The sequence below is a fragment of the Mustela lutreola genome, chromosome 8 (genome assembly GCF_030435805.1).
Source record: "Mustela lutreola isolate mMusLut2 chromosome 8, mMusLut2.pri, whole genome shotgun sequence".
Classification (NCBI taxonomy): Eukaryota; Metazoa; Chordata; class Mammalia; order Carnivora; family Mustelidae; genus Mustela; species Mustela lutreola.
In genome coordinates this window covers 1703773-1729635 of record NC_081297.1, presented here as the reverse complement: position 1 = coordinate 1729635, position 25863 = coordinate 1703773, and the positions used below count along the sequence as shown (strand labels likewise).

The window sequence follows — 25863 nt, the reverse complement described above, 5'->3', positions numbered from 1 at the left end:
TTAGCGGCCATGCCACCCCGCCCATGCATGTCCGTTCCTGGTCTCCTCGGGTCGGCAGGGGACACCGTCGCCGTCCGTGGGGCCACAGCTCCCTCACTCAGCAGCCCATCTCCCCCTGTAAAGTGGTATTCTGTTGGGGCTAACGGACATGTGCGGTCTTATTAGTCTGGGGCGTGTGGGTGTTTTTATACGTTATGGGATGATCCCCATGATTGAGTGTGTGTTTTGGGTGCTTACCAGTCAGGACACACAGCGACGAAGGGAAGCCTGATGGGTTTTTCCGGCTGGGGATGTGCTGCCGAGAAGGGAGGTCAGCAGACGGAGAAGCTGGCGGGCTTCACCCAACCCTGGCCACTGACGAGGGCCAGGCGGCCCTGTCTCCTGTGCATCGGGCCCCCGGCTCATGTTTTCACGGCTCTTTGATCTTCCAAAGGGACTGAAGCAGTTGATGCGGTGTTGCTCTCCCCCTCTTAGTTATGTGGTGCCTTTAGGAGTTTGCACTTGTAACCGCTCCTCGGAGCTCCTGGTAGCCACGACACCACGGCTCCCCGTGTATCCGGACCCCTTCCTCCCCCGTGGCGGCCCCGGGTCCCGAGCGCCATCTGGGCTGCGGGAGCAGACGCGGAGATGCATGTTCCTGGAGTGTCTGGTCTCCTGCGGTGGGACTAGGACCCCGCTCTCCGGCAGGGTCTGCTGAGTCACGCGCTCAGGCATCTGAATGCTGATGGCGTTGAGCTCTGACGGGGCTCCGAGGGTCAAGACACAGAAGCACGAGGAGCTGCCGTTCTCTTTCCCGGCCTCCCTTCCCTGCTGGGTGCTGCGCGCTTGCCAGGCCAGGAGACGGATGATGCCTAAGGTGTGATGTCTCAGGAATTTTGGCTTGTTTCCTCTTTTTATTATGAAGCTGAAAAGAACCAAGTTACTTGTCAGTCTTTAGGCTTTCTTAATTAAAAAAAAAGATACACTGAATTATTTAGTTGCTAAATAACGTAATGCGAAATGCCAGCATAAAGTCTCATTATTCACAATTTCGATCACAGAGTTTCCAGGGTGTTTTCCCCTGAGCTGGCCTCCTGTAGCTTGAGGACCCTGTTTCTCTTTGTCTCTTACCGACGTGGCCCTCACGTGGATGCCGGTGATGAGATCCTCACCGTTCGGTGTCGGACCCCACAGTGTGTATAACAGGACGCAGTGGGTGTGCAAGGGCTCGCCTGCGGCGTGAGGGGCTCGGGAAGCAGCTCTGACTGGGGCTGTGGGAGCAAACACCCCTCCGCATGGCAGCTGTCCTCCTGCGGCCACTGGAGTGTGGTCGGCATCTTCTGCAGAACTTTCCAACAGATGTCCGTCCCGCCGTGACTGGTGAGCGTTCGTAGGCAGCCTGGGGCCTGCGGAAGAATCCCCTGTTGCTCGCTCTTCCTCCGGCCGGCCGGGCACTGGGGGGTCAGCTGGGGTGTGCAGTCCATGTGCTCGCCGACACCAAGGGGAGGTCTTCCCGTGCAACGGTCTCCTCGTTCCCAAAGATAAAGCAGTTCTGTCTCCGGGAAGCACACTCGGGAACCTGGAGTGTCGCTCTCCGGTGAAACACTCGCCGCGGGATTGTGCCTTTTGACTTGGCTTTGACGTCGGAGCGACAGGCAGGTTTAGGCCAAGTCCCTGGTACGGGTCCAGACAGAGCCGTTACGGGCTGCAGACTTTTCCGGTGGGCGGAGAGTCTGCGTGAAAGCCTTACGGGAGAACAGGTGGGAAGAGTCTTCTGGAAAGGAATTAAACCGTGTTAGCCGCGCAGCCTCGTTTTCTGGGAAGGATCCATCCAAGTGTGGCTCCCTTTCCCCTTGAACAGGAGGTTAAGAGCTGGAGAAATCCTTGTGATTGTTGTCAAAATTCTGTTTTCTCGGGCGTCTGGGGGCTCCGTCGGTGAAGCGTCTGCCTTCGGCTCAGGCCGTGACCTCAGGGCCCCGGGATCCAGCCCTGCATCGGGCTCCCCGCTCGGCCGGGCGCCTGCCGCCCCCTGTTCCGTCCCCACTTGGCTCTTAATGTCCTTCTCTCTTGATCTCTCTCAAATGAATCAACAGAACTTTGTGAAGTGACTGTTTTCTCTTTCCTTGACACAAGCCGTGCGGAGTCTTCCCGTTCTCATTCTGTATCTCGACACCAGCGAGCGGGAGGTCGGCGCAGCCGTTCTCACCCTGTCCAGTACAAGCCGCGTCTCTAGCGTTGTTTCCCGTTTCTTGGCAGATGGAGCCGGGTAGGATCGTCACTGGAATCACTCACTGAGTCACTATTTTGTTTTCACCTTTTTTGTTTGCTCAAAGATTTATTTATTTATTTTGGAGAGAGAGCGCACCATGGGGAGGGGCAGAGGGACAGGACGTCAGGCTCCCAGCTGAGCACGGAGCCCAGTGCGGGGCTCGATCTCACGACCCTGAGATCGTGACCTGAGCTGAAACCAAGAGCCGGACACTTAGTGACTGAGTCCCCAGGAGCCCTGTTTCCCTCCTTTAAAACAGTTCGGAAGTGGAAGTAGAGCTGTGATTGAATCTTCCGCGGAGCAAACATCGGGTGGTGGGGCTGAGTCTCCTGCTGCACGACCCTCCGCTGGCCGGCACGGCGTAGGCTCAGCAGATGTTCCGCAGGAGGAGTGGGTGGGCGTACAGCTCAGCGGCCTTCGCCTGCCATCACCAAGTTGTAGGTCAAGACCGGGTGCAGGGGAGAGCCGCGGCGGAGCTGTCCCCGACTCCCGTTCGGGTCTGTGTCTCTGGGAGGTCCGAGGGACGCTGGGCTGTGCTGTCCTCCAGCTGAATGTGGGGGGCGGTGCGGCTCCTTTCTTCAAGGAGGGGGAACGGGCCTGCACCCCACGCCTGAGCGTCTGTGGGGGGAGCTTAGCCAGCTCCCGAGGCCCAGGTACCACGCCTCTGCCTCCAGGTGATGTCAGTCGTGTCACAGCCAGGAGCCATGTCTTGGACACAACAGTTTGTATGTGTCTTCCCTCATTCCCTGCCCTTGGTGCCACGAGACGCGGCCACGGGCCAGAGAGTGGTAGCCACGAAACCACGTGTCTGTAGAGCGGTGGCCGGGACATGACTCAGCCAGAGAGCAGAAGAGCAGAGTTCACATACCTTGAGACCTCTCTGGATACCTCCCCGTCCTGACCTGTTCCTGAAGAACCGGATTCGTGGCACTTACGTTTCGAGTTCCACATCCCAGCGTGTGGTTTGCTTGGGGAAGGCCATTCCCTGCACCCTGTGACCCGTCGGGGAGTCACGCCTGGCTCCTCCCAAGGGCACGCACGGGGAGCTCCTGTCCTGTCTCCATGGAGGACCTTGGGCAGCTGGTACCCTGACGTGTTGGGTTCGTCTGGGTCTTCAGAGCTGACAGATGTTGTAGGACCCTCATAACCCAGCGTAAGTCTGTAAAGGGCAAGCGTTGGGAGAAGACAGTGTTGCTGCACCAAACACATTTTACCTGTGGTCCCCGTGGTCCGTGAGTGTTCCCACAAAGTGACGGTGGCGAGGACAACCACTGTCCAGCCAAGCTTGGGCTCTGCCGCTGTGGGTCCCGTCTGAGAACCGGAAACGGCCTCGTCTCAGACTCGCATGGTCGTTCCCAGGACGTGGCACCAGGCGTGTACAGTTGCTTTCCCCCATGGGAGGCATCTCTGGGCCGCAGGAAATACCCAGACGGGGACCCTTGTTTCTTTTTACAGTTTGCAGACATGGTCAGAGCAGATGGAAGGCTCTGGGCTGTCGGGCGGGCCTGGCTGTCGGTGGAGAAGGCCCACGTGTCCTCTGTGGACGGCCGTCAGCACCCGAGCATCTAACAGGTTCTGCTGCAATTCTTGGCAAGCCCAGTGTGGGGCAGGTCAGGGTCCGGATCCCGGCTCCTCTGTGGCTTGGGCGCTCGTCTGCGGGGCTGCGCGGACGCCTCTCGTGTTCGGAGAAAACCGGGTCTCCTCTCATCCTTCCTACAACTGGAGCTCCGCACAAACCGAGGCAAACGGCCCCGGGAACGTAGGATGATACTTAAAGGAAGACCTCGAGGGAGCGGCTCTGGGCCTCGCTGGCTCGGGTGGGGAGTGACACGGTGGTCCAGTTGTGGTATTTTTCTTTGTGGTCATGGCATTGACTGAATGCCGAAAGGAGCCTCTGGTCATTCCCACGAGAGTCCTAACTGTGCCAGTCGGTGGTTGTCCCGAGGATTCCGTCGCACTGAGCATTAAACAGGCCTTAATGATTTTCCGTTCATACGAAAGGATCTACAGTTGTCCCAACTGTCGTAGCGGGAGTCCCCTATGGAATTTGAATTTCTGAATTCTACGTTGCAAGTGTGGCCTCCCCCTCTGAAGAACTGAAGACTGTCACCATAGCCGCGCGTCTGGCTGGCATCGGGGAGCGCGTTGTGTCAGCGCAGTGACGGGAGTGGTGGCGGGCGCGGGCCGGGCTCTGCCAGGACGTGCGGGCCCTGCTGGTGGGCATGGTCTCAGCCGTCCTGGGGCTCCTGGGCCACGGTGCTGCCACGATCGGCGTGTCTGTGGAGGGAGGACGCGCTGGGTGGGCGGTCACGGCGGTCGCGGCGGTCACGGTGGTCGCGGCGGTCATGGTGGTCGCGGGCGGTGAGGGGCGGTGAGGGGCTGTCCCGCCAACGGGGGGCGGCTGGCCCTGGGTGGCGGTGTCAGGGAGAGGACAGAAGCAGCCAGACACTCGTGAGGGTTCGGTTCTGGGTTTGCTCAGAGTTTCTGGGGCTTCTGTAGATCGTCTGTCTTTGGCCGCCTGTCCCTGGAGGGTCCTTTCCAGTTGCCACCTGTGGGCCATGCAGGGTGGGCGCGTTTCCAGGGCGGGAGCCCTGCCCGGGCGCCTCGCTGCCTCCGCGTCGTCCCGGCATGGGCGTATCACAGAGCCCGGGAAGTGTTTGTGGCTGTCAGACTCGGTGTCCTGCTGGGGCTCCTGAGAGCTCCCACGCCCTGTGGCTCCGTGGTCTCCACTATGGGGGTGGGTGGGAGGCGTCCCTGCCAGTATTTTATCAATGAGAAAGGGGAAGCCCAGGAAGGGAAGCTGACCATGCAGGGCCCCTAGCAGTGTTCGGGGACAGAAAGATCTCAGTTTTCCTCCTGCTTCCGCTCCTGAGCAGGTGGGTGCATGCACTGACGTCACAGCGCCATCCTGGAAGAAGAGCTCGGCACCGAGCTGGCACCACGCCTGCAGCCGCCGGGCCAGAGGGAGAGCGCCATCCTCTGTGCTCCGTATGCCTTAGAAAGCCATCGGCTCAGGGGGACGTGAAGTCAGCTCCTCACGGCTGTGAAATTCCAAACAAGGGAATGATCGCTTTGCTCCATGCAGCACACGTGCCAGCTTCAGATGAAGAAACGTTCCGATGCCAGGAATGGAGAGCGTCCCGCCAGCGGGTCTGTTTCCCCTGACGGGCTCCAGCGTGGAGGTGGCCTGTGGCACGTGATCTGCTCTGGGACACGTCCTGTCCCATGGGCACGTCACGACCCGCTGTCCCGTCGCCTGGAGAGGCCGCGGCCGTCACGCTCTCACGTCTCAGCCAGGTGTCCCCGGGGGGCTGGTTCCGATCCCTTCCCTGGGGGGCCCGGGTCTCCCGAGTGAGGCCAGGTCGGACAGGTGGGGCCCTGCGGTGTGCACATCAGTCCGGCATCTGCTTGACTTTCCCTTTTCTGGGACTCAGGGTTGGCCTGGAGCTCGGGGCCACGGCGCGCGGAGGAGGGTGCTTCCTTCGGAGCGGACAAGACTGACCCCTTCTCAGTGTTACTCGGCTGTGGCCGGTGGTTTTGCTTTCCTTGGGTTTTCATTTTAAATTGAGAACCTGTCTGCAAATCTTTTCTCTTTGTAAGAGAACATGTGACTGTGGTTTCTCCTGCTGAGTTTTAAGCCGGAAGAAGCTTCTTAGAGGATCGTGATTTACATATTTTTGATAAAGTGGAAAACATTCAAAAGATTGCTTTTACGTTCTGCTCACGGAGGAGAGATGATTTCTGCACTTTTCGGTCTGTGTCTTTCTCCTGAAATGAAAGCGTGTTGGGTGGCAGGTGTCCTGAGCTCGGAAATGTAGAAATGTGCCGTTTGAGGGGCTTTGTGGTGAGAACTCAAGTACAGAGTCCTGTGGTTGGGGTCCCTGGACGTTAGCACGGTCTTTTGAGCCTGCCGTGGGCTGCGGACAGTCCACGGGGAACCACAGACGTTAAATAAACTCCTGCTGAGAGGTGTGGCGGGATGGATGGCCCCTCTCTGCCGGCGGTGGGCGCTGCAGCTCCAGGCTGACGGGCGAGGGGCGCCCATCCATCCTTCAGCCTGAACGGGTGGCTGGGAACGGAGAAGCTGTGCCGTCCCGGAGACGTCCCGGCCCTGACTGTGGGTCAGCCTGGGGCGGAGCCCGGGGAGCGGTCCAGGACGGCGGAGCTGTGTGCGGAGCTCAGGTCCACCCTGCGTGTCCTTCATCCTTCCCCTCTGTCCGTCGTCTGCCCGTCCGTCCTTCTTCCGTCTGCTACCCTTGCTCTCTCAAGCACCTGCACAAAAACCCTCACCGGAGGCCCGGAACGAAGGGCAGCACGGAAGAGCCCCGCCCTCGGGGGTCTGCTTGTGTGCAGAGGGCGGTGTCACCGCTAACCCATGGGGCTGCCGTCCACCGACGCTCGCGCGCGCCGTTGAACATCCCGGACTTGCGCGTGGAGGGGACAAGCAGGAGGGCGTCTCAGCCCCGAGTGACCCTGGCCCCTTGCCACGGCGCTGGGTGTTCCTGGGGGCACACGCTCCGGCTGTGGTCACCACACGTTAATGCCGGGCTCTTGGGGAGCCCCTGCAGGAACCCTGGGTCTGCCCCGCGGGCACCGTCCGGCCGGTACCCGGTGTTGCTCTGCGGCACCTGTGTGCCATGCCGGCTCACGAGCCAGCGGGGTTGGGGCTCGGCTCTGCGGGACGGTGGCCCCTGATGGCGCCGCGCCCTGGGTTTGAGGAGCGGCTGCTTGAACGTGTGACAGATGCCAGCCCGAAGCAGCCGTCCAGGCGGCGTGACGAGAGCGCCCCAAGGCCCAGCGGCCCTGACGGACGGGAGTAAGTCTCGGGCAGGCAGGAGCGGGGCGGACGGTCCAGGGTGCGGCTTCCAGGGTGGCCGTTGGGGATTTGGTCTACGTGTTTTCTGCGTTGCTCTGGGGCCCCGGCCGGGAAACACGAGCACGTTCCTGCCTGCTCTCGCCTGTGAGACCCGCTGTCCCGGGGACGATGGGGCGGCCTGGAGGCTCGTGTGCCCGGGCGGGCCGGGTGGTGTGCGAGGGAGTGTGGCTCACTGCCGGCGGGTTCACGGGCAGGAACAGTCCGCAGGCTGGAAGTGGAGTCGGCGACCCCTGATCTGGAGGAAGTCGCTTAGTAAAAATGGTCTTTCCACACTTGTGGGTTTGAAGGGCCGTTGGCAGGCAGGGCTCCGAGCACGGAAAATCTGGAAATCCCTGTGAGCTGCCGGCTTCCGGGCTTGGTTTCCCGGTTGTGGGGGGCGCGAGACTCAGTGCTCGGAAGCTCGGACGCCTCCTGTCACCCACGTTTCTGCGTGGGGTCGGGCTATGTGGGATCGGGGGGTATGCGGGGTCGCACAGTCCTGGTTTCAGTAGGAAAAGTCCTGCTTTCCTGAGGTCTAAGGTCTCGATAATTGGAACTTCCTCAAGTAAGACAGTAAACTGAGTTTTCTTTGAGGTTGTCCCGTGCCAAAAATTAAGGATCGCTTCCCCCCATACTTACGTGTTCCTTTGAGACGTTTTTCTTTTTTTTAAAGATTTTATTTGTTAGAGAGAGAGGGAACACAAGCAGGGGGAGTGGGAGATGGACAAGGCTTTCCGCTGAGCAGGGAGCCCGACGCGGGGCTCGATCCCAGGACCCTGAGATCATGACCTGAGCTGAAGACAGAGGCTTTAACCCACTGAGCCACCCAGGCACCCCATCTGAGACCTTCCTAAATGTGAGCTGAAGCTTGGGTGCAGAGCAACCGTGAAAGGTGCCGGCTTACCCAGGCTGGGACTCGGGCCTCGAGCTGCTGGGAGGCTGGGGAAGAGCCGGGGAGGGGCTGGCAGGGCAGGCAAACCGCAGGTGTCTGCCTCGTGCTCAGGGGCAGCCGGGACCGCTGTGGCCCTCGGTTGCGTCTTCCGCTTCCCATCCCTAGTGTCACAGCCTTTCCCTCGCTGGGAGCCGACGGGCTCTGGACTGGGGAAGTGCTGCCCTGCGCCGTGGAGGATGAGGGAGACGGAAATGAACTGGCTTCCTCGCCAGCGCTGTGCTCAGAGAGCGGTGGGGGCAGCACGCGTGCTCGGGGCGGGGAACCCGCAGGGAGCCTGCCGGCAGCTGCTTCTCAGGGCTGCTGGGGCTGGGAGAAGCCTCGGGTGTGCACCGCCTTGTCCTTGAGGAGCAGAGTTCCTGCCTGTCTGGGAGCAGGCCTGGGAGCTCACCATCCCCTGCACGCAGGTGGGCTGACCTGAAGCAGCCTGGGGGCCTGTGTGCTTCTGACCCCGACCCACGCCCCGCACGGTCCTACCTCAGCCCCACGTCCTGAGGCGCTTCTGCTGATTGGTCTTAGCTGTTTCCTCTGCAGTGCTTGGTCTTTAACGTGTCAGGAGGCGGGTAGTGCTGGGTGTGACCCGGACGGACCTTCTCAGCCGGCGTCCTAATGCGCTCGCTCACTCCCTTTCCCCGGTGAGCTGCAGGCCTGCTCCAGATGTGGACGTGCACGTGGGTTCGGGTTGTTGAGGTTTCAGACATCCTTTTAAAACAGGGAACTTGGGGGGCACCTGGGGGGTGAAGCGTCTGCCTTCGGCTCAGGTCATGACCTCAGGGTCCTGGGATCGAGTCCCGCGTCGGGCTCCCTGCTCAGTGAGGAGTCTGCTTCCTCCTCTGCCTCTGCTGCTCCCCCTGCTTGTGTGTGCGCTTTCTCTCTCTCTCAAAGAAGTAAATAAGATCTTTAAAAATAAGTAAATAAAACGGGGGATTGGATAGAGCGTTTCCAAAAGCAGCAGAGAGCCTTGGCGCCGACGGTGGGTGTGGGCACAGCCGTGGTGCGCGTACAGCTGAGTGCTGTGCCGGGAGCATCCTTGCCGACGGTGACCTACCATGGCCTCAGAAATGCTGGCCGGTTGATAGCGGGAACCACTTTGCACAGACCTCCATTGTTTAAAACGAGGCGTGTGTTTCATGGGGTGCACACGAAGGCACAGTGGGGCCGTGAGATTGTCGGGTCAGTCCGCGGACACTCTGTGTGCTGTATGGTTCGCTCAAATTTAGGGAGCGTGTGACATTAGATTTAGGGAGCGTGTGACATGAGAAAAAGCTCGCTCACCGATCCGCTCTACTAGCACGTGGGTGTTCAGCTCTTTCGGGAATGATGGTTTGATCAGAATATTGGGGAAAAAACATTCCAGAACACTCAAGGACACAGCCAGGATCTGGTGTGTCTTTGCACGCACAGTCAGGAAGGCTGTCGTGGGTCCCGTGGGCTGCTGTGTCCGCTCCCCAGCGCTGGGGAGGACGTCAGCGTGCTATCTCGCTCTTCTGCGCCAGAACCTCTGGCTTTCACCTTTCAGTTTCTGCTGGAAGATAAGCACCTTCCTCACCTACCGTGGGTTTCCGTAGGTCGCGCGGTCTCTGCCCTGTTGTGTTTCCCGTTGCATGTGCTCTGAGTCACTTTCATGCAACCCAAGCAATTTGGTGTCCTGGGGCCTGACCGGCTGGGTTGGTCAGTGAGGGAGGACGCTGACCGGCAGCGGTCTGGGTGACTGTCCCCTGCGTCGATGCCTGTGGTGTCCCTTGTTGGCTGAGCTAAGGCGAGCCACGCAGACCGGAATGCTTCCTGCTCGGCTGCTGTGAGTGAGGGCGCAGCCTTGAATTCTGGGTCCTCTGAGAGCGGAGACCTCGCAGGGAGGGCCGGGGCGAGCAGCAGCCAACAACGGTTCTTACGCAACTCACGTGACTACTTGAGGGCCGGGGAGGGCCCGGGGCAACGACAGGTGCTTTCTTCTTTAAATCGTAATTAAAAGGCAAACAGATGACCCAAAAGACTTAACTTGCGGCGTCTTAGAGTCCGGTGAGCGACCCACTCGTCCCTGAGCCCATTCTGAGTGTCTCTTTCCGTGTCTTCCAGGTGACATCACCCAAAAAGGATATGAAAAGAAGAGGTCGAAACTCATTGGAGCCTACCTGCCCCAGCCTCCGAGTACGTACCCTCCCTGCGTATATAAAGCGTCTAATTTTAAGACTTAAGTGTAACACGCAAGTGACACCCGAGTGCAAATCCTTTCTCACGCCCAGCCTGCACAAAGGTCACACTTCGGACGTGGCGCTGGCACGCCAGCCTCCCCTGTGAGCGCGTGTGTCTCGTGGACACGGGAGGCGCGGAGGACTCTTCTGGAATTGTGCAAATAAATATAATGGGTCTTTCATCTGGCAAGAATCCATGGATTACTTTAAAATGCTGATTCTGAACAAAAATTGTGGGAGCATTTATAATGTAAACGTGACTTCTGGTTTAGTGAATTAAAAATCATTGTCATTGACCATAGTTTAAATTACCGAAGTTTTGGCTGCCGTCCGGAGGGGGCAGGTCTCGAAGGCAGAGCGTCCCGCGTGGGCTGTGACTTGGGACAGGCGGGCCGTGTTCTGAAGTGCGGTTGTAAGACGCCGCGCGTTCTTCCCGAAGTACAAAGTCCGTCTCGTTCGAGTGTTTCCTGGGTGCGGGTCCGTAGAATGTCTGTGCACATGACCGACATTCTGCACGTTTCGGGAAAAGGAAGACGCTCCCAGGCTGGGGTTCTGGCCCTTCAGTTCTGACTGAAGCGTAGTTCCGTTGGAGGTGACCTTGAGCACCTGCTAGGTTTTAGGAGTGACAAATCTGACCCAGGTCCTCAATGAGAAAGGGCAGCACCTGAAGGACCCCTGTAGTTCCCACCGTTGACATGACCTGTTGCAAGCGCTTCTGGTAGGCTTAGGTCTGCAGGTGCACACGGCGCACAGACGCACTCTGTCCCTCTCCCTCCTGGGACCCCCGACTCCCCTGGCCCCTGCTCGTGTCCCGTTAGCACGGGGAGGGGTGCTTCCCCCAGTGTGCACTCCAGGGACCTGACTTGGCGGGTGGGCTCTCTGTTGTGCTTGTGGTTTTGTTTTGATTTTGTGTATTTTCCTTGCTTTGCCTGATGCTTGAGAAGGTGGAGGTGGAGGTGGACGTGTCGTGTTGGCCTGCTACCCCGTGGCTGGGTTTTCCTGCTGTCTTGCTTTAGGAAGGGGGAGCTCTGTGCCGTTCAGTGGAAGAGAGCGAGTCCGCTGCACGGCGGGCTGACGGCTGCGCGTGGAAGGCTTTTGGAGCAGACGTGGGCAAAGGACCTGGTGGTCTGCTGACAGGACCTCCAGGCTCACGGCATCTCCGAGGCTGGGCGGGGAACTCCTCCCGGCAGGGGTGCCGCCGCATCTCTGACCGGGACTGCCGGGGCGCATGGGGACTCTCGACCTCGTGGGCTCTGAGTGTCTCTGACTCACCCACCCCGGGGGGACAGAAGTGGGTCCACGGGCGGTGTGGAGGCCGAGGCTGACCGTGCAGTGGGGCGTGGAGGGTGGCCCATGTCGCGCGGTCCGTTGTGCTGTTCTGCATGGGGCGGCAGCTCTGCTCAGTGCTGTAACAAATTTTTAAAAAACGCAAGTTTGCATTAATTAGTCTTTCTCAACTTGTTACAGCAGCGAACGGAGCTGCCGTGGTCCGCTGCAGGCTGCAGCACGGCGAAGGCGCCCCGGGAAGAGCACCGCGCTCCGGCAACATCGGGGTGTGCGACGTCCGAGAAGCCGCGGGCCGAGAGCGGGTGGCCAGCACCGCGGGGAACCGGCCGCTGTTTTACTTTCGCTTCGGTGAGCGTCCTCCCCGGAGAGAGGCCCCGCAGGATAGGGCCGCCAACCCTGTGTGGGCAGGGGCCGGCGCAGGAGGGGTTCGCGGTGAGCCCCGGCCCCCCACGGGCTCCTGCTGCTCCCTGAGGACATGCCGCCCTGGGTCTCTGGGCGGGTTCCAGCCCCCGCGCCCCAGCTGTCGCACGGCCTCGGGCCCCGTTCTGAGTCTCCTCTCTGAGGGCGTGATGCCGTGTCTTACCACCCTGTTCTCCCCGCTGGAACACCGCTTAGAAACACCTAGAAGGCGGCAGATCCTATCATCCTGTGGCCCGGACAGGTCTTCTGCTACCCCGGGCGTCCGGGTCGGCGAGGGAGTCTCGGGTTAGGGATCTCGTTTCCAAAGGGAAAGAGGGAAATTGAGCCAGAGGTCGGAGAGTGTGTTCTCAGAGGCCACGAGCCTGCTCAGAGGCCACAGGGACTTTTGTGGTCGTGTTTTGAATATAAGAAGCTCAAAAAATGAGTTCAGCGCCTCTTTTAGTAGAACAAGAAAATGAGCATTGGTTCGCTTTAAGTTTATCTGTAGGGTTTTATCCCACATGAAGGCCATTATTTGAAAACCCTGAAGAAATAAAGAGCTAAGTGGACAGTTGTGTTGGCTTCAGTCTCGAAGGTGCTGCGCTGGGGCTCCCGCTCGTCTTCTGGGCCCAGCTGGCTGACCGGGGGCGGGTGGGTGAGAGCTGCGCACTCAGGTGCTCGCTGTGGGGTCTGCTTCGCAGTTCAAGGGAGCCCCCGCACCCCCGCACCTGACTGCGAGGCGAGGAGGAGACGGTCTGCATGGGGACGCTGCTCTGGGGTCCTTGGTCCCGGCCCAGCACCCCAGGAAGGGAAGACAGGTTCCCCGTGGTTCAAGGCTCAGGACAGCAGATTCCCAGCCCATTTGGTGGTGTTCATGGCGAGTCGTTGTTTCTGAGAGAGTGTGCGGACCGTCATTCACTCTGTAGGGCTCGGGGAGGCAGCCTGAGAGCCAGGGGCGTGGCGGCCGGGCTTTCCCGACGTGCTCAGTCGGAAACGCGACGCTCTGGGGACAGGATCTGAGGAGAAGCGTCTGTTTGGCCAGTTTCCTCACCCCGATGAGCGCGTTCTTGTAAGGCCGTTGTGTTTTGTGAACCTTTTTTTCACATTATTTTTATCTGTCAGAGAAAAGAGGAACCCTCCTAGGAGGTATTCTAAAACCATTTCTAAGATGTCGTTTGGGACACACAGTTCTGAATTGGAGAGGCTTGTAGGAGCATGTGAGCACTCGGGTCGGAGTCCCGCACGTTAGCCCGTCCCAGCGGACGTGCTCTGGAAGCGTCTGTCTCCTGGTTTCCCTCTCTGGACGCCCGGAGGTACCAGGTGCCCCCGAAGACAGGCTGTCTTTGTGGAGCGTGGTGTTGAGTGCATCCCTGAATCTCGAGGAAAAAACTGTTCTGGGAGAAAGAAAAGACGTCAGGAAAACACACTAACAATCATTTTCGAGGAGGAAATATTACTTAAGACTGATTCGTTGTCCTGGTCCCTGTCTGCGGAGTCTGTCATTAATCTCCGGCCTGATACAACTTTAAGGACAGAACGCAGACCCACCGCCACCAGTCTCTGCGGGCACACCTGCGCCCGCGTTGGCTTCCACAACCGGGTGTCCGTGGCTCCCAGGACGAGGCCGTGTGGTCACGTTCCGCCGTTACCCAGATGGCGAGACTTCCCTGCGCCAGAGTCCCTGTCCCACAGCGCGTATGTCAGAAGAGCCTGTCCCCTCGACCGCGTGGCATTTCTCCGTGGACAGTGGTCCCCCTGGAGCCCAGCTGCGCCTACTTGCTTTCCCGACAACGTTCCGGGAATCGCGGATCACAGTCACGAGACTGGAGGACGAGTCTGCGCTTCCTCCTCCTCCCTGGGGACCGGCCTCCTCGGCGGACAGGCCTCTCCTGGTCAGGGTGGAGTGGCCACGTTTGCTTCTGCTCAGGGAGGCGGCCGGCCCCACCAGAGCCCAGCTGAGCTGCATCAGAAGGACTTTGCACACGGCACGCCCGGCCCCTCCTCAGCTCCGCGGACCTGCCTGCTGTGGGAGGGTCCCACGCCTGTGGTGGGGCGGCCTTCTGCATCCGCCTGTGCCCTCTGCCTGCCCCTGTGCATCGTCCAGAGCCCGGTTCCCGGGTCCCTTCTGCAGGGATGCCTGAGGTTAGGACAGGCCTTCTGGTCCCGCCCCACACGAGCCTCTACTCCCGCCACGGTCACGCAGCTGCACCGGACGGTGGGTGAGCTCTGACGGCTCCGTGCCCAGCTCGCCCCGAGGATGTCGGTGCTTTCAGAGATCTGTTGAAGGATGGGCCAGTTGCTGTCTGTGGCCCTGTCACAGCCCTGCTGGTGGCAGGTAGGCCTCTGCCCGTGTCCTCCCGACCAGCGTGTCCAGCGGGTGCTGGAGCTTGGGCTCTGGGGGCTGGAAGCACCCGGAGCCAGCCCCGCCAAGGCCCGAGGCAGCGTGTTTGCGTGCCGCTCTGCTCTGGTCCCACGGAAGATGAGGCCCTTCCTCATCTGGCCTGAAGGATGCAGACTGCGGGCAGGTGCTTCTGGGCCTCCGAGAAGAGAGCGTGCGGGGGCCTGGGTCTGCCGAGCTGCCACGGGCCAGGCCTCTGCCCCTCCGGTGCCCGTTGCAAGCCGGGTCCGCGTCTTCACTCTGCAGCAGGAGTTAGGGTCCCCTAGAGCAGAGCCCCGGGCCTGGAAGCCCCATGAGCCCATCCTGGCTAGGGCTGGAGGGACAGCAGCCTACCTGGGGACCGCGTCCGCAGGGGGTCCCGTCGTGCGGTCTGTTCCTGACGACAGGGTGTCAGGCGCATAAACCCCCGAAGAGAAAATGGGTCTTTGAATGAGGTTTCTGGTGTGTGACTCGGCATGAATCCTTTCCAGGTGGACTTGCTGTAGGAACTGAGCCCCCCTCGGCTGGGGGGGCGACCCGGGTCCTGGGTGAGCCCCACGGTCATGATCTCAGTGCACAGTCCGCTGCTGCTGTTGCCGGACTCCGGTTTCTGCACACGCTGCTGTGGTCTCGGTCACATGGATTTCCGGTTATTCCCAGTGGTGCCCTGCGGGCCGGGCTGCCGCTCCCCGAGGCTGGTGACGACGGGGAGGGTGAGGACACGAAGCCATGTCCCGTGTCAGCTTCTGCCACGTGAGCAGAGCTGGGAGCGGGATCCGGGTGTCCGCCTGGGCAGCGAGGAAGTCGTCCGCTTTGGAACAGGCTCGTGTGAGTATCTGAAACCCGCAGGCGTCTGCGACCCTGCTCCTGACCTCGTGCGTGCTTTCCCTCTGAGCTTCTGTTCCTCGGGGACCAAAGAGTGAGTGCTGAGTGCACGTCGAGCTCCCCAAAGTTCCAGATCTTCTGCACTTTTCCACAGAATGAGTCCCTCATAAACTAAAATGTGTTGACAGGAATATGGTTAGCGGTTGTGTGCAGATTTTGGCGAGGCCTTCGGTCGTGAGAGGCAGGGGCAGGAGTCGGGCTGACGGTCGGGGCCACTGTGGAGGGAATAGGATTTCTGTCTGTGCGCGTTCTGACCCGAGTCCGTACAAAGCAGACGCGGCAGGTTCCCCGTCCCTGTGCACACGGTGCGCTGCGTGTCTTCTGCGGAGGCTTGACGGCACTGACTGCGGAAGGAGGTGCTGCCCTGAGAGTCCGTCCGGTACCAGAAGAGTGGGGGACAGTTCAGACATCGTTTCTGTGCAGACCAGAATCACAGAAAAGCCCTCCGCGGTTTCCCCAGGCTCCTGAGGCAGGACCACGTGTGTGGGGGCCTAGAGATGCTGTGAGCCCCGCTCGGCCCCGGGCTCCACGGGCGCTGAAGGCGAGGACGCAGGACCGAGAGGTTCCAGCCAGGGCCCGGGGACGCTACTCGCTCGTGACCGTGTCCGCGTCTGCTCCCCAGCCTGTGTGGAAGCTGGGAGATGTGCTCAGTTCCACACGGGCTAAGAGTAAGACCAGAATTTGGATCAAAGTCTCTGGTTTTGAATTCCAGATGCATTTTTGTGGAAGTCATCTTCCAAAATCCTTCGCAGTTTCCTTTGAAAATACGTGGAAAGCGACTACTTTCTCTCTCCCTTGCTGTCTGAATTGGAGTCTTGATATTTCCTCGAACATTTGACTTCCTGAGTGAGCGAGGGTGGTCTGCACGGCAGGTCTCCTGGCCTGAAGCACGTGGCATGTCCAGGCCGCAGAGCCCCAGGACCACGTTCCTCGTGAGCGTGAGATTCGCCGTGGTTTCCACGTCTGGTCCTGGAGTCGGCAGGTTGCGCAGGGGACAGCTCTGCGCTGTGAGGGATTTCCTTTGCGGAGCTCTTTCTTCGTCGTGTGTTGGAAGAAACTGGGATGGACCCGTGTGCGGCTGTCTGAGGTCGTTGCTGGCAGAGCGCCGGGGTCCCCGGCTGGGTCACCATCCCCTGCCTGGCTTCCTTCCTCTTTCCTCTTGGACTCCTGGGTTCCTTCTTCCCAAGCCCCTTCGGGGTTCTCGAGGGAAACAGAAGCCTCCCGGAAGGTCATGTTTGTACGGATGCCTGACAGGAGCCTCACAGGGCCCTGCTCATGCCGGAAAGACCCCAGTGTTTGTTCAGGAGCCCCCCCGAGGCCCCCTGTGGCCAGAGGCAGCACTGCTGCGGGGGAGGCGAGCACACAGATGTCCCTGCTCCTGACTGGCTGCCTCCTGAGTAAGAATCCGAGGGACGTGTCGCTGTCTGCTGACCTCACAGCCATCTGCTGCCCTGATCTCCTCCCTGGGCAGCATCTGTCCTGAGAAGGTCACCGGGGCACGTGTTGTTTGGCGGTGAGATCACGAGGCCGCTTCTCTTCAAGGGACCAGTCAGGTTTGCCCATGAGAGTGGTCACTGCGCTAGCACATGGAGCCCAGCAGCCCGCGACCTCTCCACCCTGAGGACGGGGCTCCCAGCGCACCGGCAAGCCCTGGTGGGGGGGGTGCCCGTCTTGAGGGAAGGGGCCACCACCTGTGAGCATTCCGGGGCTGTGTAGCCTGGCAGAGCTGCGCACGATGGGAAACCGAGGCTCAGGGTGACAGACGGCTCCGGAGCACGGTCCCTGGTGCTCTGTCCCTCGATTCATGTGGGACCCGAGGCTGGGTCGCTGTCTGCCGCACAGTGCTTCGTAAGCGAGGGACACAGCTGCTCTCCATCCCTGCCACGTTGTTGCCTAAGAAGGATTAATCTTGGCTCGCTGGCTTTCTGTGTTTTTGGAGGTTTCCCCAGCTCCCTCAAGACCCTCACCTTCCAGTGTCCTTGCTCCGAGCCGGTCCCCACGTGCTGCGGCCACGCTCCGGTGGTCCCAAGATGGGCTCTTGGTTGTGGCAGGAGCGTCCGGAGCTCGGTGTGTTCCTGTACTGATTCGGGTTCTCGTGCTGCCTCACACGCGACAGGAGAGACCCCTCCGCGCACCGCCTCAGGCCCCCAGTGTGGACAGGCGGGAAATTCCTATCTGGAGGGGTTGCGCGTTGGACAGATGGCTTTTCCTTGTCGGAACATGCTTGAAGCCGCTGCAGATTGCGTTCACCGTGAATTACTGATGGAGGTGTGCACACCCATGTTTTACTTCTTTAGAACGCCCTGTTGCCGGGGAGCTGGTGAAGCTATTCTCCTTTTGCTAGTTAACTCGTTTCTCTCAAACCTTGTGCTGTGAGCCGTGCGCTTCAGCCTGTGGACATGGACGTCCGTGTTTGCATATGGAATCGGCTGCGGACTGGTGTGGGAGGCCCTGGCCTGTGCACGGGGCCTGCGGTCGCTGGAAGTGTGTGGCTGGCCGGGGCCCCCGGCGGGGAGAAGGTTAAGGGAATTCTGGGGGCTGTGTTTGACTCTCCGGTCTGTGAGAGGCCCGCGGACTTGGCTGTGGGGGAGAGTCCGGCACTCTTGGCAGCTTGAACGTGCATGCGGAGCAGAACGCACGGAGATACCTGCGCACGGACGGAGGGTAAATCCACGGGACGGACAAGGGGGAGAAACGGACGGGTTTTAGTGCCATGTGGGGTCGAGGATGGGGCTCCCCAGGGTAGCAGATGGTGCTGGTCTCATGGGCAGCTGGTCTCATCGCGGAGACGATGAGGCTTGGCACCCAGGAAGCGGGTGAGCCCGGTCCCCTCCCTCCCCCAGAAATGTTTGTTCTCTGGAGAAATGGACCTGAGCACCTCCAGTGTGGGGTGCGAGGCACAGTCTGAGCATGTGCCCGGAGACGGAGAACAGCCGCAGCCGCCAGTGACGGATGCCCCTGTGTTGACTCACAAGCCAGGAGACGGGGTCTCCTCCTCCGGACGTGGGCAGCTCGGGTCAAAGATCTGCTGCCGGAGATGGGTCTGTGATAACCCCCAGAGGAGGAAGCCGCCGGCTCACGGCTCCTCGCTGGGAGTAACGTAACCGCTGTGGCAGTCGACAGAGGGGAGACAGATTGTTCACGCACAGTACACCATCGGAGCGATTGACGTGAGAAGCAATGAATGCACGTAACTTTCAAATAAATTGATTATTACAAATTCTTAAAATTTCAGATTTCCATGTAATTCTGCTTAGACGTCTGGGCGAACACCAGTTCTAGGAGGAAGGGGTGCCGTGGGGGGGGGTCATGCAGCAGGTGTGGGCCTGCTGGCCCGGATTAGAGCAGGAGGGGTCCACGGGGAGGGTCTTCAGGGAAACGAAATAATGAGCTACAAGACTGTCCCCACGTTGTCAGGGACGGCCCCGGGGAGAGAGGGCTGGGAAGGGTTTTCACTTCTGTTGGGATATTCTGAAGGAACTAGCGAGAGGTCCGTTGAAAACCACAACGGTGGAGCCCAAAGATGCAAATACTCCCCCAGGAGTAGAGGAAAAGTCAGCTAGGAGGGGCTTCGCTGCCGACTCGTGATCCTGCCAACGGCTGGGCACGGTGCGCTCTTGGGAGGGGTCGTGTGTTGTCTCACACGGCCGTTCAGAGGGATCGTAAGCTCTTGTTTGTAAACACGACTGTAAGTACCGAATGAGGACACTTTTCTTTGACTTAATAGTACTCCTCGGTTCATGAATTCTGTGCGTCAGAGGAAAGAGTGGTTTTAAAGGTCACCTGCAGACTCTAGCTGGACGAGGTCTGGCAGCTGTGTCATCAGGACATTCAGGGACGCGTGTCGGCAGCACGGTTCTGGTGCAGGGAACTGGGTAACAGTCAGGAAACCTACCCCGTCACGGGCCACAAACGTGCCAGCAGGCGCGGGGGTTCCACAGGGCGCCTGCCTGGGTCTGTCGGTGCAGCGTGAGACTGTTGGTATCGGGGTCGTGAGTTCGGGCCTCGCGCTGAGCGTGGAGCCTGCTTCAAGGAAGGAGTGTGTGCAGCCGCCAGCAGCACGAGGAACTGTCACAGCGCTCCTGGAAACGGCCCTCGTGGGGCCATTGCGGAAACAGAGACGAAACTGTTTCGGTTAAAATGCGACCACTGGTGACCTCCTCTGCCAGGTGTGGCCGTCCATTCTGAAGACGCAGCAGTTACTGCTGGTGCCCCGTGCTCCGCAGCTCCGCACTCCTGAGTCGGCACCAGCAGACCGCTCCGGCCGCACCTTCTGAGTCACGTGGCCACGCCGTCCTCGCTGCTCGTGGTCCCACGCGCCACCGAATCGTCGTCGCCAGACCTGGGTCCGCTCTTAACTAAGACCCATCAGAGCAGCTGTCATTGGCCACGTATCCCGTCGGGTGACACGTCACAACCGTAAGGAAATGGAGACTTCCCGGTCCCTTCGCATCAGAGGGAGCGGGTTTCCGAGTTAGACACTGAGCGAGCAGAGGTGACCGCACAGTCCTGGTTCCCAGAATTGGACCGTTAAGCTGTCCTGTGGGGTGTGTTATAAAGGTCACCTTCCTGATGAGTGTCATTGAATCTCTTCAAGAACGAGCATCACCTTCTGCGCGTTTGCCGTGTGGAGAAGACCGTAGCTCGGGGCCGTGGGCTCCGCTTTCCCCTCCGCGCAGGCCTGTGCGGGCAGGGAGCGGTGCGGGGTCTGTACGGGCTGCCGTGTCAGGGCGCGAGTCGAGCCTTCCCCTGACCCAACCCTTCTCCCTTAACTGCTCCGTGTCCAGGACGTGCCTGACCTGCTGCGTCGTTCTACCAAGTGATTTTACCAAACGGAGGGACTCGGGCCGCCGGGTTGGAGCCTTACCTCACTCTGCTGTTTCCCTTCCCCCAGGGGTGGATCAGGCGTTGCCTCCCGAGCGCCGGGCTCCCGTCACTCCTGCTCCTTCCACGCGCTACCACCGCCGGAGGTCCTCAGGGTCACGTGATGAGCGCTACCGGTCAGGTAAGGCACCGGGGCGTGTGGTCACCGCTCCCCGGTCTGTGATGCTGACGGGGATGGTGAAGGGGACGGGCGGGTGCATGTCCCGCGGGGCGAGTCGGGGGCGGCGTGCGTTTGGGTGGCCTCGGGCCGGCTGTGTGGTCACAGGTGATGACATCTGCTTCCCAGACAAACACCCCCCCGGGGTACACGTTAGAACGCAATAAACAGTAGCTCTTTTCACATTTTTCAAGATAACGTCTGCTGTTTAGAATTTCACAACAACTGAACAGTAATCTCTCATGAGCCAAATTTTGGGTTTTTTTAGGTGTTACTACTCAGCATGTGGTTTCACTTTGTATTTTCTTGGCTGTGAGTATAATCTTTTTCCTTTTCTTTTATCCCCAGGATTTCTGTTTTCCAAGTAGTTTTCAAAAAAGGAAATCCGCACTTTCCTGTGTTCTGTTTCCTTTGTGTCTTACGGTGCCGCGTGCGGGGACGCCGTCTTGGTATCTCCGTTCCGCTGCAGCCGTCACCGGGCTTGGGCTGGCTTAGATTTCGGTCATTAATTGTGTCCCATTAATTTCTCTCGTCAGAAAGCTTGTGTGACGATTAATATTTTAATGACGTTTTGAGAGATTTTTTCCCCAGCATCTGCATTAAAGTTGCTTTTCCTGCTTCCCTGACTAGACTACGGCTTTTAAGGTAAATGATCAGTAAGTGTTGCTGCTGGGACCTCCGTTCGGGGCGGAGGGGTTTGCTCCCGACGACAGAAGATGACGCTCCTACTCTGTATTTTGCAAGCGCTCTCGCAAGTCCTGTCCCGCTTGGCTTTTACTGCACACGGGGTGCGTACTGCTCCTTGATGCTGCGGAACAGGAAGCGGGGCTGTGGGATGCGGCAGCTCGGGCAGCGCACACCGGGGCTGGAGGGTCGACCGTGCTCTTGGTTCTGTATCCGGGCTCCTTCCGTTAGCGGGGTGACAAGGCAAGGAGCCTCTGCCTGACTTCCTGGCTGGCTCCTTCCTGGGAGGGAGGAAGGGGCAGGGCCGACCTTACAGCACGGGGTTGTCATCTGGGGGGTGAGAGTGGCTGGAAAGGCAGTGGAGGCCGAGGGCTGCCCCTTGGCCCTCCCACCCCCGTGCCCAGAAGCCTCAGTGTGGGGACACTGTGGGGACAGGGTGAAGCAGGAGCTTGTCCCCCACTCCACCTTCTGTTTCCAAGACGTTGGAATGCCCAGCATGGGTCAGGATGCCCCGTGGGTCAGGGGTCTCAGAGGCCTCTTTCACACAGGCGGGGGGAGGTGTGCGCAGGTGCTGTCGGCTCACCGTGAGATGCTTGTTACCTTGCTCTGGACACGACCTTGTCCGGACACGACCGTGCTAGTGTTGGCGTGTGCACGCGCAGCAGACACAAGTGCTGACACATGGGGACGGGCAGAGTCGCACACACAGGAGACACACGGGCACAGCCACATGCCGGTGGCACAGTCACGTATGTGGGAGACACGTGTGTAGCCACATGTCCGTGCACTCATAGGCCTGTGTGGTGGAGGCACACACGGACGGACAGTAGACACGGGTGCACAGATGCATAGGTGTACACAAGCCCGTGGACACACCACCTGCAGAGCACACATGTATGTGCACACGCATGTGGGTACACAGACGCGTGTACACAGGCACACAGGCACACGTAGACCCAGAGACATGTCAGTGCACGGAAACACACATTTAGACACAAACATGTAGACACAGGTGTGACCTAGATACGTAGACGTGCAGACACACGTGCAGATACACATGCGGACACACATGGACACACACAGGTAGACTTGCACACGTGGAGATACACACAACTGTATGCAGATGTGCAGGTACGTGCAGCTGCGTGAGACATCGCAACACACACGTGGACGCGTGGCTACCATCATATCTCCCGTTCTCGCGGAGACCAGTCAGGTGTCCTGTCTTCCATTACAGGTGAGAAGCTGGTTCGGGGCGGTGTGTGATTGTTGGTGAGACAGTGGGGGCCTCATCCAGACCTCAGGGACCCTGGCTCTGTCTGTCTCTGTTATTTCTTACCACATACAAGGGTGTAACTTGTGTCTTGTTCTAAGCTCCAGCTTTCTGTGTTAAATTTTTTACAAATTTAGATGGAACTTAAGAGCACGCACGGTCTGTTTCCTCCATTACGTCTTTCCTAACCACGAGGGGCGGGGCTGGTCAGCCCTGATGCCCCCAGCGTGGCTGAGGTGTGCTCTCCAAACCCTCCCCGCTGGTCAGCCCTGATGCTCCCGGCGTGGCTGAGGTGTGCTCTCCAAACCCTCCCTGCTGTTTCAGAAGACATGCCAGGTACCGCTGCCTCTCCGTTGGTGTTTCCGAGCAAACATCTCAGAGGGTTAGCAGAGTAGGAAACGGGGCTGTCTCGGCCTCAGGAGCACTTCCTTCTGCCCCTACAGGCTGCCGCCCACCGTGGGGAGTGGAGTAGCCGGGCACGGGAAGTGTGGGGGAGGGTGGTGGTGAAGGGGGGGCCAGAACCTTCCGCACGGCCTGAAGGAAACCACACCTGTCTCCGTCCAGCCCGCTCGGGGCCCTACTTCGGAATGTGTTTGCTCAGGTAGCATCCCCGGGGGGACCTGCGGCACTTGGGGTCTGACTTTCCTCTAAGAAGCCCCAGCCTGGGGATGAGCTCGGTGCTCTGCCTGCTCTGGGTGAAGGAGCTCACGGCCCCGAGGGAGAGCCAGATGCGTGACCCCGCACAGTGTGTGGGCGACGCGCCTCTGCTCGTCTTCCAGAGCGTCTGCTGCTCTCGGAGTGAGGTTCGCACCTCCCATGCCCAAAGTCTGGCTTCCACCGCTCCACGGTCCTGTCTTTCGTGTCGTCCCCTTTCTGCAGCTGCACCGGTTTCCCGGGTGTTTCTCAAGCCCCTGATTGCTACGGAGCCTTTATGCTCTGATCCCGCTGCCCAGAACTTTCTTCCCTCAGACGGACACATTGCTGGTCTCTGCTCAAGGTCACTTTTTGCACGAGCCTCCCCGACCACCCGGTTAAAGGGCGGGACATGGTGTCGCCTCGTGCAGCCCCTGTGCCTGCGCTCGGGCTCCTGGAAGTCCGTTGCAGCTGCCAGCCCCGACACTGCCCGTCGCCCCTTGTCCTGCCTGCCTGTCATCTGTCTGTCCATCCTTCCGTCTTTCTCCACCGGCGTCGTCGGTACGCCTCTCTGTCCCCCACTCTGTCCGCCGTGAGAAGGTGAGCCCGCAAAGGCAAGGACGTTTTTCTGTCCGTTCGTGTACCCCAAGCATCTGAAGTCCTGCCTCGTGAGTATTTTTGGAAGGAAGGAAGGTGAAGAAACGTAATACATTTGGGGAAAAGCAAGAAATTAGGGAGGATGAGCCAGATTTTAAGGTCTGTGGTGTACCGGGCCCAGGAACTCGGACTTTGTCCTGAAGGCGACAGGTGCCGCCTGAAGACCTGAGGCAAAGGCACAAGACGAGTGTAGCAGGGGTTCAGGGAAGGCCCTGGTGGCCACGGATCACCTGCAGGGGAGTCGGAAGGACCCGAGGTCCAGGCACAGTGAGAAGGTGAGTCAGGGTCACTCAGATCTGACCTCCGTTCACCAGGGAGCAGCAGCAGGACGGAGGCCCAGTCGGTGTGTGTAGCTGTGAGGGCGGGAGTGTGTGGTGCCGCCTGCGTGCGCGGGCCATGCGGCTGCCTGGGCGACGGAAGCCAGCTCTGCTGTAGGACTCCGGGTCCTGTCGTAGGTCCTGCTGGCCGGGACTGTGTAGGGAATGCTGTGACAGTGCTACTCCGTACAGGCTGTTGTGCTTTCTAAGACCTCGTCCTGCTCGTCCCGCTCGTCCTGCTGTCAACCTGGAGTCGGAAGCGACTGCTTCCTTCACGGCTGAGAGGAGCCTGTGCAGTCGCTCTCGGCCTGTGCTCGCGAACCTCGCTGGGGCTCGGTTTCCGCGGTCAGCACGGGTGCCCCTCGTGTTGTGCCCCCCCCCGCAGGAGAACTGGTGAGGACCTGGGGTCGTTATCAGCCTCGCGGGTCTCCCCCTCGAGTCTCTGCGGTTTCCTGCTGTGAAAACAGGCCAGCCCTGAGTCTCCTTGATGTGCACACTCCTCTGATGTGCTGTGAGTCACTTTCCCTTCCGGCGTACGGCCACCAGGCCTCCTTGACCATGTCGTGTGGCTGCTGGGCAACCTCATGTGGCCCATTGGCGTGTGCAGGGGTTGGGGATCTTCTGCGCTGTCTCCCTGAGACGGCCTGGGGGATTTCAGACTCTCAAAAGGGAAAGTGTTGTGGTCCCGAGGAGATTTCGGTTTCCACACTCGGCAGACCACTCAGCTTGCAGTAGAAAGTACTCTGGATGCTTCAGTAACCAAATTATATCAACCGAGAAGTAATTCTATTATCTCTTAGATAATTGCCCTAATTAGCAATCAATCCAATCAACCACATAGCCTCAAATTTAATCTCTCTTGGCCATACTTTTCCATTTCATTTCCAGACCCATGGCCTTGCACGGTAATGAAGTCCTACTGGAATTCTTTGTAATAGTGTGTACTTCTCCCCTTTTAAATAACTTTATTTGGAAACTTACATTTGATTTGGAGAGTGAATTAATGAAGAGGCATTTCGCGAGCACCTAGAAAACGTCAAACTCTGTGTTAGGCACTTATTCACTTTTACTGGATAAGTCCGAATTAGAACTTGCAGAAATTCTAGCTGTTTCTCCAGGCCCTTTCTCCCCAGCCAGAAGCCCTAGAACATGACACTGAGACCTGTGTCGTTCCTGTTCCTACCAGGACCAACCATGTCAAGGAAGAAAGTTGAAATAAACGTGCAGCATATGGGGTCGTGACATGTTTAGAAAGGTTGTTTTGTCTCTTGGGCAGATGGCAGATGGCTTCAGAAAGGACATCGGGGCGCCTGAGGGGCTCAGTGGGTTAAGCCACTGCCTTCGGCTCAGGTCATGATCTCAGGGTCCTGGGATCGAGTCCTGCATTGGGCTCTCTGCTCAGCAGGGAGCCTGCTTCCCTCTTTCTCTGCCTGCTTGTGAGCTCTGTCTGTCAAATAAATAAATAAATAAAATCTTAAAAAAAAAAAAAAAACGAAAAAAGAAAGGACATCGGGTCCGTCTGGTGGGACCAGTGGTGGCCTTTCCCGGGGCCTGCCCCCTCCCTCCAGGTAGAATGCGACGGGGCCCAGTCTCCACCCTGGACAGCCGACTCAGACAGGCTCCAGGGACCCAGGGGGACCCCGAGACCTCCAGGGATGTCTGTGAGGTCAGACTGTGGAATAACACACATGATCTGCTCTGTCCGCACGCATCCTCTCGCGAAGGTGCCTGGGTTTCTGCAAGGCTGCCGGTCGTGGGGATGCTGTGTTCAAAGGGTAGGTGCAGACAGGGATGGCGAAGTCTCGCGTTTCTGGAAGTTTGTCCGTCTACCTGCTGATACAGTGAATATCAAAACATGAGTCCTAGAAACAAAAGATTTTTAACACTTTCACCCATTTTTAAAAATTTCTTTTCAGCGTAACAGTATTCATTGTTTTTGCACCACACCCAGTGCTCCATGCAATCCGTGCCCTCTCTAATACCCACCACCTGGTTCCCCCAACCTCCCACCCCCGCCCCTTCAAAACCCTCATTGTTTTTCAGAGTCCATAGTCTCTCATGGTTCA

General features: G+C 59.3%; 1 protein-coding gene across 4 annotated transcripts in view; it reads left to right on the top strand.

Annotated features, from left to right (window-relative positions):
- The window catches only part of DIP2C (disco interacting protein 2 homolog C), a 346775-nt gene that overhangs the window by 150388 nt on the left and 170524 nt on the right, over positions 1 to 25863 (top strand). For 2 of the 4 annotated variants that reach the window (XM_059183671.1, XM_059183674.1), the window contains exons 2-4: positions 10129 to 10200; positions 11712 to 11879; positions 20087 to 20197. In XM_059183671.1, coding sequence (XP_059039654.1) covers positions 10129 to 10200; positions 11712 to 11879; positions 20087 to 20197 — 351 coding nt within the window. The remainder of the gene's footprint in view (positions 1 to 10128; positions 10201 to 11711; positions 11880 to 20086; positions 20198 to 25863) is intronic. The other 2 variants (XM_059183672.1, XM_059183673.1) reach the window with 2 other exon arrangements.